Here is an 11,756-nt window from a genome sequence, read left to right as displayed (position 1 = left end):
GGTGAGGGAAGGGGGCGCGGCCAGGCGGCGGAAGGCAGCGGCGCTTCCGAGGCGGGGCCAAGCCGGGCGCGTGCGGCCATGGTGAGGCGGCGGCGGCAGGAGGCTGCGGCGGTGCCCGCGGGCCCGCCTTCCCCGCCGGACCCCGATGACGAGGAGGCCCCGGAGGAGCTGTCCTTCGGCGCGGCGGCGGCGGCGGCCCAGAGCGAGCGGCAGCTGGCGGGGGAGGCGGCGCGCAGGTAGGGCCGGCCCTCGCCCCGCTTTCCCCCCCCCTCTCCCCTTCACGGTCCCGGCCCCGCGCTGACGGCCCGGCCCCCCCGCAGGCACCGGGAGCTGCTGAAGGAGAAGCGGCGGCGGCGGCAGGAGCTGTTCGCGGAGCAGAAGGTAACGCCGCGCCCCCCCCCCCCCCTCACACCCACCCCCCATCATCCCGGCCGGTGACGGCCGCTAACCGCCGGTAACGGCCGTGTTCCCGCAGAGGAGGAAGCTGCTGCCCGAGGCCCTGCTGCAGGAGCTGGCCGCCGGACGGTGAGGCTGGGGGCGGGCGGGGGGTTACCCACGGTACCTTCCCTCGGGGCCCTCTGCCGGCAGCCCGGCACATCGCAAGGCGTGAGACTGACCGGCCGCTTTTCTCCTTTCCTTCCTCCGCAGACCGGACAAGCCAGCCGCAGCTGAGCGAGGTACGCCGAGGCTCCGCTTCTGTCGCACCGTGCGCCCCGTCGGGTTTCCTTTCGGCGCTGTAAGCCGCCCGGAGGGTGGAAGCTGAAGGCGCCGTGCTGCTTGGCTGCTGCCAAAGAAAAATAGCGGGGTTGGTGGTGGTCGTGTTTAATCTTGATGCCGGTGCCTTTTACAAAGGCTATTTGATGCGCAGTGGTTTCAGTTAAAAGACCTGAGGTCTTTAGCATGGGCAGCAGGCAGGTGTTCAAACAGGGAAAAAAAAAGGGCCAGAAAGGGGTTAATTTAAAGGGCCAGAAAAAGATTAATTTTTAGCGTTCACTTAAGTTATAAAAGCTATTTATAGAGTTCTTAGTTGCCTTAATACTTTCTATATTTGATGGCACCTGTAAAAACTAGGTAACTTTTCAAATGCTCAACTAGAAAATCAGACACCAGGGTACTCACAAATGCTGCTTTTTAGCCTGCTTCAAATGGGGCTAGAAAGCCCCCTCTTATACTACACAAAACAATAATAAGTTGTAGAGTGTTCTTTTAATAATGATTCTTTCATGGTGATGTAGATGGCTGGTGTAACTGTTGCTACTTCTTTCTTGTTTTAAAAAAGAAACAGTTGGCATAAAGCAGGTGAGCATGGTGTGGTATTTTGAATGCTCAGTTTCTGTGGTATGTGTTTAGTAGAGAATGAAGCTCTTTGCGAGCAATGCTTAGCTGTTGTGTTGCACTGAATTTTTGTCCTGTGGTTAATCCCTTTTGTTGTTGTTGATGCCAAGGAACAGGAAAGGCGAAGGGCTGCTTCAGGATGGTTCCCCTTCCCATCCCTCTAACACACTTAACTAGCTTTCACTAGCCAGAGGGTCTGAAAAAGCGCTTGTTGGAGTTAGCTTGTTTCTCAGTTGGGTCGTTGTTTCGTTCCTGTTTGTCTTCCATTTACTGCTCTTGATTCATAATGTTCTGGATTATTTTTTTGTGTGTCTGTTAAATTTTCTTTAGACAAGCAGCCTGGCCATAGGTCTGAGAAGCAGAGCGAAGGCCATGTGCCGAAACAGGTGAAGCAGGACAAAGCCAGGGGTGCCAGGTATGCCAAAGCGGAAGGCGTGGGGCTTCTGTCTCAGTGTGGCGGCACTGCTTCCCCCAGTCACAGCAGCTGTTTGGCACTTCGTGGTGTTACCCCTGCTCGCTCTCTAACAAAAGCAAATTTACGTGCTTAAATTTCTCCTGTTATGCTGCTGTACTTGTAAAAATATATCCTAACAGCAGATTCTGTGGCGTGGCTTCTAGGAAGGTACCTTCACCCTGCCTGATATACATGGGTGCTGGGTTGTTTGCTTTTCTTTAATGAAATTAATTGTGGCTGTGGAGAATACCATGCATGGATTTTTTTTTTTAAGTGCTGTACTTAGGAAGCTAATGATTAGCTATGAATTTATTTGCAGCTACTGGCAAATGAAACTAATTTTAACACTTAGTAAAGGTACACATTCAATAACAGAGGCAAAGCTGACCTCCTAAAAACTGTTTTTGGTTTCATTCCTCTTATTTTGTTCACTTCTTGCTGTATATGTAGTTTTAAACATGTGCATAGGTAGAATTAATGTGTGCGTGAGCTTTCTTGATTCCACCACATCAAAATGGAATCTTGAGAAGAATTAAGTCTTTCCTCTCTCAACTGGTGTGAGCTACCCAGGCCATCATCAGCACCCCACTAGAAGTTCTACCTTCTGCATGTTCTACCTCACATCCACTTGCTGGGGACTTAATTGCTGGATTTCATTCTGTAGGGGAAAGTTGCAGGAGCTTCTGACAGGACCAGTTTGAGGCTCTTACTCCATTTATTATTTTTTTTTTTAATACTGCTGCAAAGCTTGGCTGATAATCAGAAGCCTGTGCAGACAGCTGTTGTGCTCAAGTAGCAAAATACTGATTAAGGGTGAGTGTTGTTCTGGGTGCAGTAGCTATGCTACAGTGATTTAAATCTTTCTTCAACTAGGTCGAAAGGAAACTATACAGCCATGCACTTAAAAGATCAGAGTTTAACAGGCCTCCACCAGCAAACAGCCAAAGACTTTGTGTACAGCCATCTCTACGGCCCAGGCACCAACCGAACAAGTGGTATGCAGTTTTCCTTAGGTCTGCACCTAGGTTTATCTGCGTTAAACCTAGTAATTAATGTTTATCTCCATTTCAGCAAATGAATTTTTTTCCCTCGCAAACAAGAAAGATCCAGTTAAAAAAGCTGCAGTTCAGTTTGTGGACAAATCTTGGGGTAAGTGTAAAAAAAAATAAGATTGAAGGTGGTACTACTTTATGCAGATACAGCTTGAATTATTAATTTAAATAAGCTTTTGCATGTTACAGAGCTGTAGCTGCCTACGTTTTTATGAGAAGAAAGCGATAGTAAGGGAGGGGAGCAGGAGGGTACGGCTCGCATGTGCCTAATGAATGCTTTGATGGAGAGAGCCTGTAGGACAAGCATTAGCTCATTTTTCATACAGTAAGCAACAGTCTCGGGGTTAGAGCTACAGTTACTTGTTGAATTGGATAATTTTACTAATGCTTGCTTTGGGGTTTATAGCTTGAGCTGCTGAAGACGTTTCAGATTAAGATCTTAAGTTTCTTAGCATCCCTTCCTTGTGAGAGCAGAGGGAAGTAGTGCCCCTTCATCCCTATAAAAAATGGACATTACCAAAATGAATGGGGACAGATTTGGACACACATCAATCCTAGCACACCTTGCCCATCAGTCACAGAAGCAAATTCTATGACAATCACAGTTTTCTATCACATTGTAGGGCTAGGACAAAGGCTTTTAGCTTTAAACTAAAAGAGGGGAGATTTAGATTAAAGGTTAGGAAGAAATCCTTCACCATGAGGGTGGTGAGGCACTGGCACAGGTTGCCCAGAGCAGCTGTGGATGCCCCATCCCTGGAGGTGCTCAAGGCCAGGCTGGATGGGGCTTTGGGCAGCCTGGTCTGGTGGGAGGGAGGTGTCCCTGCCCATGGCAGGGGGTTGGCACTGGGTGGTCTTTAAGGTCCCTTCCATTCTGTGATCATAAAGATCAGAGGAAAACATTAGACTCAATTAACACTCCTTGGTCATCAGTCTGCTTTTCACTTGTGCTTTGGAAGTTAAAAGCATTATCAGCTTTCCACTCAGTTTTCCTGTCTAAGCTTCAAATGTTGCAGTAATTAATGCACGGCTGCTGGTTACAGAGCTGAACATGAAAAATGCTTACAGCCTTACTGATTTGTTCTTGTATTAAGGGCTAGAAAAAAAGCAAAAAGCAACAAAGTTTAAGAAACACTGGATTGCCATGAAGATGTAAAGTACAGCACGAAGACAGCTTTTTCAGAAGAGGCCATCAAGGACCTGGGCTGAAAATTACTTTCTCACCACCACCTATACATAACAGCTGCTTTTTTCCTGCCCCTTTGCCATCACCACTGCTCTCTTTCAGCAGGTACTGATCTTTACAGAGCTGTGTCCCCATGGCCCTGTGTTCTTTACCTCCCCCTTTCAGAACTTACTGGGGGCAGCTAACAAAGCGCTGGGTCACAGCAGGGACAGCGTGACCTTCAGGGGCTGCTACAGCTGGGCTCAGAGCTGGACTCCATTTCATGAGAGAATAAAGAGGAATGAGTTTGTACTTACCCTTCTGGCTGCTGCCTTTCTTAAACCTGTCATCTGCTGGCTGTGCTTGCTTCGTGGTAAAAACACGCTCAGCCTTTAACTGTCAGCAGTTCAGCCACTGCAGTACACTGATTGCGGGGCTGAGCCACGAAGCACCCTGCTTGAATCAGTCCACGTTAGAAGCACTGGTCTAGGGTAAATAGCTCAAAGAAAGTGTAGCATACACGTCCATGCTACCACATATGTAGAAGTAAGTTTTTAATGGCTGGTTAATTATGATATCACTACATTTTATTGCAATATAGTACTATTTAAGCACTTTTAAAAATGCAAGGTGTACAAAGATTAAATTAAGACTGTAAATTGACTAAATATTTGGTTTTTATATAAATAGGTCATAACCACACTGTGTTGACATGTAATACTGTTATAATACAACAGTTAAACTGGTGAGTCTACACAACAGAAGCTGTCTGTAGTTAAACAAGGAAACAAAGTTGAAAAGACCATGTTAAAACAAAAAAAACTACTAAGATCAACAGGTTGGGATTGTAAGTAGCAACAAACATATTCACTCAGCTCCTGAGTAATTCAAGTTTTACAGTACACATTAAAAAATATCATTTCTTCCCATCAACACTATATATCCAAACCATCAGGTGTTTATGCATTTTGCAAATTACATTGATTGAACTATGTAACAATGGGGGTGGAGGTTGGCAAGTCATCCTGCTTGACGTTTGTATCACCCATATGCTAACACATCCACGGTCGCTATTCTTCTGTCCCACCACAAGGTAGCAGGATTTTTGGTTTGTTTTGGACAATCGTTTAGAGGACTTGTAATTGTCAATTTGGATGGCTGACGTTATCAGTGATATTTTCCACTCTTAGTTGTCTAAGAGGTTTAAAGATGGAAATTTTCTCCTAACACTAAGTTAGAAATCATTTGCATCATGCTGTAAACTAGGAAGCAACATAAAGCGACAGACTTGTCCTTAGTACATAATTAAAATCCCAAATTCCAGTCAGCAGAGCTGGTCTACTTTCCACGTCGAATATGCCACAACACCTTTCAGATCTTCAAATGCATAGCTAGTGTAGGTAATCTTCCACTGTGGCAAACGCGCAGGATCCAATTCCCGATCGAGCCATCAATCCTAGACACTGTGACGCTTGTCCCATCGCAAGGGCAAGCGGCGGTTGCTTTGGCAGATTGTGAGTCTCTGAAAGAGGATTCACAATGGCAGTTAAAATACCTCATTAGTTTTCATAATTTTCATGTACTGAAAACAAGATTCCTGTATTTACATGCAAAGCTTAGCATGTATAGCAATACAAAACAGGAACAAAGTGCCCTTTTGAAATTCCCTGCCTAGCTCCATTGTTGAAAAAGCCTATTTGTGCTTTGAACCAAACAGGTAAGTATTACATCCGTTGCATTAACACCCCCCCCCCCCCAAAACTCTCTGTTTTGCCAGCAGAGCATATGATACCACCACCACACCCATCACAAATCACTCTCAGCCAGCCCAGTACTAAACCCAGCACACGACGCAGGGTGAGCAGCAGCGCTGCCTTTCTTCAACAGAAGGCACGGGAGGATACCAAACGTGCAAACCACAAGGCCTTACCTAGTATTGCACTATTAAGCACAGAGCACACGGGTTCTCTTTGTATCGGGTCAAGCTGATTTCCAACAGGGCTGCTCCAGGGATCCGAATATGCAAGTAAACTAAAAGCATCCTGCGGAAAGAGGATTTTTTAAAATTATTTTTACATCACAGCTATACTCTACTAGGGAAAACTAGGACCATCTTCTTAACACATTTTGACTCATGACTCCGAAGCGAGAAGACAGTTGTTTTATATACCAGATTTTACCTAAAAATCCTTCATCAGTACAAAGGCATAAAAAATTGTAACAGCAGTTGTTGTAAACAAGCGGGGTTCTTCCCAACAAAATTATTTGGAAAGATAAAATCAGCAGTGTTTTAGTAAGTGGCGAGAAAGAAAACAGACTGGAAAATGTAGGCAGTCAGTCTTTGGTAAGGGAATTATTTTCCAGGGCAGTCTCAAGTCAAGGTAAACTACTTATACACACTCAGCATACTAAACAGAGCACACATTTCTGGCATCTGTACCAATTCTCGCTGAAAGCTGTAGATTGATTCCAGTAGCCAAGCTACATGGTCAGCAATAAGACAAAAGGGATATGCCAAATTCAACTCTGCTCTGAATTTTATTACAGCATGAAGTTATTTTCCCCCATGAATGTGCTACGCAGACAAGATGGTGCTACCCCACAACTGACTAAAATGCTTAAGCTTCTGTGATTTTTGTCTGAGAGAAGTAAAACAATACCGTTATGCAGCATGCTGTGAAAAGTTTCTGCTGGGCAGCACAGTTATTCACCTTAACACCACAATTTCAGGATTAAGCATACCTTGAGCATTTTCTTATTTGCTGTGTTTTTGCCACATTCTCTTCTTAGTTGCTCACTCATTGCTTGCAATTCTCTTCCAAAATGGATCATTCTTTCGATAGCTGCTTGGCTGCCACCGCACAGTTGACGCCTTAACTGACTTGAATCTACTTCTGCAAAAATGATATCGTCATCACCACCACTAATAAAGTGACAATAAAAAAGCTAGGGATCTAGGTGCACTGATTTCACTTTAAAACCATCTGCCTTCTCAGGGGGAAAGCGTGTCGGGCCACAGATCTTGGCAGACTGCACTCCTGTGCTGCACGCCATTAAACTGCTCCTTAATTAATAGTAACTTGGAAGATTTAGCCTTAACAGCAAAAGCCATCCACACATACTGCTTATTTTGCAACAATTTGTTTTAAACTAACTGGGACTATAAACCAGATTTTACCTTAAAAAAAAAAAAAAAGAACCCCCATGTTCTAGCTACCTTTTTAATTCTTTGTTATTGCACTTCTAAAGATAGGCCAAATCCTGAACCAGTAAATTAGGATTAAAGGAAGAACTAAACCCCAAACTTCATGACAGACGTTGTTTAGAAGGTACACAGTCCTTGTACAATATACTAGCTTTGTGATTTGAACTTCTCAGGCTTCTTTTGTAATGAAGTGGAACATTATGATCACTTTCTTTACCATTTGGTACAATATCCCCAAGTGCTACTGCTTTGATAGGTATTCATGCAGTTTTTGAATAGTAAGTTAACCTTTAGCTTCTCTGAAAATTCTGCCTTTCTTAAATTTACAACTAGAGATACCTGTAAAAAAAAAAAAGGATTTATCCATTCCTTGCCATTTTTCATCAACAGAACTGAGTTTTGAAACAAATTTTTGTGCCTACTTTACATGACATACACAGCACTAAGGAGAATGTATAAATATTTCAAAAAGCAAAACAAAATTCTCAATCTGATGCCATAAACAATGTAGTTTGAGGAGCCACATTCCTTTTTACAAAGGTGAAGCACCTGCAAGTCTTCAAGCAGTGGTGCTTGTTGCTAGCTGCAGCCCAATCTAGGACATCACTTTCCAAGGCAGAAAAACCCCTCTACATCAAAAAACAAAACACACAAAAAGACAAAAAACACCCCTCTCTGCTCCCTGTGCAGCTGCTTCACGTCTGTCACAGCAAGCCTCTGTGGTTAAGGCTGCAAGAGAGTAAAGAAGCATTTTGTTTTTTCTGTCACCGAAACGAGGCCTTGTTGTTACCCAGTTTCAGAGCATAATGCAGCGAAACAGTCTGGCAGTTTGAATATCCCCCCCTTCAGGGCTGAAACAGAATTAGATTTGCTTTGGAACAGTTACATAGTATTTACCAGCAAAGCCACATGATCAGTAACCGCACTTGCCCTCAGACCCCTGCAGCATGCAGAGGTATTTGTAAGCAGCACTGCGTTCAGAAAGTTAACCAGCGATGTCCTGGGTTTTGCATTTCACTTAAGCTACCTATTAACTGGTGTCTGTTTAAATCGATGGCTTGAGAGCATGCTTCTGCAAATGCAGAAATGGTTGGGCTTCCATTTCTCCAGATGCAGCCAGGAATAACATCCCCTGCTCAGCCTCCGTCCCATGTTCTCACTGAAGTGATGCGACTGCCTTCAGCCCTACTGGGCAGGGACAGTCGGTGCCTAACTGGCAGAGTAAACGCTCTCTTTTTAAGTTGTGCTGCCACTCAGAGGGTACTCCCGTACCCACTTGTCACTAACATCAGCAGGTAGGAGTGAACATAAAGCAGGCTAAGTAAAACAGTTACTTTTTAGATCACAACTATAGAAAGCAGGATATTATGTTCGTGGATTTTTCTTTTTTGGTTACATCCCAGTTTCCAAATATAGTTCTTTTCCTGAGTATTTAGTACTAGCATCTTCACCACTCTTTGCATTCTATGTAAGTGCTGTGCAATTTCTCCTCTTACTGTTGACTCCAAAGATGCCATCAAGAACCATGAGTGGTGAGAGGACTGGAAGAAGGAGAAGCCACCTGTCAGCCCTAGCCCAGGCACTCTGCACAAGTAGGGTATTTATTCTGAAAGGTATTTCCTTAGAAATTGATACTAGTTAGAATATCCACGAGTTACCACTTTCCCCTGTTCTCACACTGGTATCAGAGCACCTAAATCAGCGGTTATAAGGTTTACATATCATAACAGCAGAACAACAACAACAACAAAAATTAAGGTTTGAGCTAATATCCTTAATTTTCAAGTTGGGAAGCATTGCAAGTAAAAACATAACCTTGTTGCCATCACTTAATAAAAATGTAAGAAATATCACTGCAGACCCATTTCTGTGTCACATTCTTCCATTTCGTGATCATGTTTAGAACTACCATTTAGGAAGCCATTGGATGAAGTCTCAGCAACCCCATTGGAGTAGTGATCTGTTTCCATGTCTACATCATTGCTGAAATGAGAGGAATGAACAAAAATTGGACTCACATTTAAGAACTTAAGGTTATCTTCTTTACAACTTCACCACAAAACATCCTTATCTTGCCCACTGAAATACTGCTTTTAAATATTACCGAGGTAGATGACAATTTTTAATAGCAACCAGAGATACCAATGCAGCAGAGAAGTTTTGAGGTTCTCCCAACTAACACTAGCATTCAGTAAAACAGCTTTTTCAGATGCTGATAAATGCAGTGTGTCCACCATTATACTACCAGTAAGTAGTATAACACTTTCTAAATACACAGCAAGAAGTTCTTGTTTATGTACCTGTACATACAAAGAGGTGGAGAAAAATGCATTGAGAAAACACACTATTTCATGCCCCCCCCCCCCCCCCAAATTTATTTTTTAAAAACACAGTTAACTAAATATAAACCCTACTTTGAGAATACCATATTCAGGTAAATAATTCTCCCCAAAAAAGCCTCACTCTCTCAATGGAATGTCAGGGAAAAGGAAGAAAAATTCTAAGCAAATATCAAGAACATCACAACACTGACAGGAGATTCAGAGGCCAACTGAGAGCATGAAACTCCCCAACACGCTTTGCTCACAGCAGGTCACAACGGCACTTTTAGAAAGTGCCAGTGTGGCTTTGGGGGTTGACCTTTCCTGACAGTTACATCCTATTCTATTCCTACTCTAAAGTCTGTTTTATTTTGTCATGGACAACCTAAAACCTTTCACAAGAGCAAAAAGATTTAATATTAAAGTTTAATAGGCTGCCTCCAATACAACCAAAAAGTATTCAGCTTCCCCTAAAGAAACAAAGAAAGGTTTCTTTTAAGCAGGCAGCTCTGCAGCAAAGGGAACTGTCCTCATCTTGTGAAAAATCCCAAAGTTGCCTGGACTCTGCCAAGCTGTTTGGCAGAGGTGATTACTGACGCAAATGTAAATTGTGAAGCTAAAAAGGAAATTGTTGCTCTTACTTCCTCCCCTCCCCAGCCACCACTATCCAACTGTAGTTTCTTTTACCACCATGACATCCTAGTCAGTAGCTTGGGGAATGTATCTTAGACAACACAGCCAAGTACTTATAGATTTCACAGGAATTTAGGTCCTGCTGCATCTGTGCATCCCACAGAGCTTAATACTTATACCCTGGTTAATATTTTCACTCTTTGCACAAGTGACAGTGATTGGTGGCAGGCAAACAGTTCTTGGTATGTGTGCAATGGAAGAGATCCACATCTCACATCCCAGTTGTGTTCACTCTGCAGATACTTTCCAATTAGTGGCATTATCTGGAAAACTTTTTATTGTCTACACTATTTCCTATGCCATTCAATCAATACAGGGTAACTCAGCTAGGCATAGGGGTATATTTAGTTACTGCTCTCCAAAAAAGCAGTGTGCTTTGAGGGAGCTTAAGTTAACATCAGTGGTTTACATTAAAGTCACAAGTGCCAGCGAGCTAGTTAATCTTCCCCGTACAACTTCAAAATTGACCGTAAATAGCTACAAGCAAGCTAATTAATTTTTGTATTTTATTGTTTTGCATTTCTTTTAACTGAATGGGAGAAAATAGTCTATCGAGCTGAAGAAGTTAAAACAAAACTGAAGTGCAATCACAGAGAAGCAGCATTCCTCCTTCTCCTTGGCACCCTCCATTAAATGCTTTAACTATCCTTAAGGAAAAAAAAAAAACAACAAATCAAGCTCCTCTGAAAACTCTTTTCTGTAATAAAAGCATGTGGACAACGTAAGCATTAATGTTAGTTAGAAGCATCGAGGTTTATTCACCTGGAATAGCTGTTAACCTGCTGTGATCTTGACACATTTATGTTGTTGAGCTCTGGTACATTCAAGCTGGTGGTCGTATGTTTACTGTGACAGTACGATTGATGCGCTTTATTTGATATTACTCCATTACTGCAACTACTTTCAAACCCTGAAAAGAAGTTTTTATAATTGAAATCATCTACAAACTTATTTGTAAGTACCTAATTACACAAGTGAAATAAGCATGGCTTAATTGTTTGTGGTCACTAAATACTTCATTTGTCAAACAAGCAATCCCAAATAGTTAGCTTCCATGCTTCAGGTACCTGAAACTTCACGGCTTCTGCAGTGCAAAAGTTAAAGCATTATTTAACAAATACTAACACACAGATGAGAAGGTTTTTCAGTTGTGCATATACACTAAAATATAAAACTGAATCAACACAATCATTTTTTAGAATGGAAACGTTATTTCTGAAAGACGTGAAGCATCTCCTCTAGGCCACTTAATCAATAAGAATGGAAGCAGACATGCATCTTTATAATTCCTTATCACATAATTCTCTTGATAAATACACAGTAAAATTCAGTGTTGAAAATGTTTTACATATTGCTAACTCAAATACAACCTCCCTCCTTCCCCCACATAATTATTTTAATTGCTAATATTGTGCTTTGCTAAATAAAATTACGCCATGCTGTGAAATTCTGATGTCTGGCTAAAATCTCTTCTGACCCTTCTAAAATATAATCAAGAAACTACTATTTGAAGCAAAGATGTAACTGGCAG

At 42.7% G+C, this 11,756-nt stretch overlaps 2 protein-coding genes across 4 annotated transcripts in view; one reads left to right on the top strand and one right to left on the bottom strand.

Annotated features, from left to right (window-relative positions):
- Positions 1 to 5: 5 nt before the first annotated feature.
- NOL7 (nucleolar protein 7) lies at positions 6 to 4,322 on the top strand. The gene is made up of 8 exons (XM_080582730.1): positions 6 to 236; positions 321 to 381; positions 476 to 525; positions 649 to 677; positions 1,666 to 1,750; positions 2,663 to 2,784; positions 2,861 to 2,938; positions 3,936 to 4,322. Exons 1-8 carry the CDS (start codon positions 79 to 81, stop codon positions 3,995 to 3,997), a joined length of 645 nt encoding a protein of 214 aa, XP_080438856.1. The 5' UTR covers positions 6 to 78; the 3' UTR covers positions 3,998 to 4,322.
- A 253-nt stretch (positions 4,323 to 4,575) lies between these two features.
- Positions 4,576 to 11,756, bottom strand: part of RANBP9 (RAN binding protein 9) — a 39,571-nt gene continuing 32,390 nt past the window's right edge. The window contains exons 10-14 of one of the 3 annotated variants that reach the window (XM_080582714.1): positions 10,988 to 11,135; positions 9,073 to 9,194; positions 6,749 to 6,900; positions 5,937 to 6,048; positions 4,576 to 5,528 (exon numbers count right to left, since the gene is read on the bottom strand). In XM_080582714.1, coding sequence (XP_080438840.1) covers positions 5,398 to 5,528; positions 5,937 to 6,048; positions 6,749 to 6,900; positions 9,073 to 9,194; positions 10,988 to 11,135 — 665 coding nt within the window. In that variant the 3' untranslated portion in view covers positions 4,576 to 5,397. Of the gene's footprint in view, positions 5,529 to 5,936; positions 6,049 to 6,748; positions 6,901 to 9,026; positions 9,195 to 10,987; positions 11,136 to 11,756 lie in introns of those variants that run through there. The other 2 variants (XM_080582715.1, XM_080582716.1) reach the window with 2 other exon arrangements.

Source organism: Anser brachyrhynchus (assembly GCF_964034855.1).
Source record: "Anser brachyrhynchus genome assembly, chromosome: 2".
NCBI classification, from domain to species: Eukaryota; Metazoa; Chordata; class Aves; order Anseriformes; family Anatidae; genus Anser; species Anser brachyrhynchus.
The sequence above is the reverse complement of the archived record's forward strand: the minus strand, read 5'-3'. Positions and strand labels throughout refer to the sequence as shown.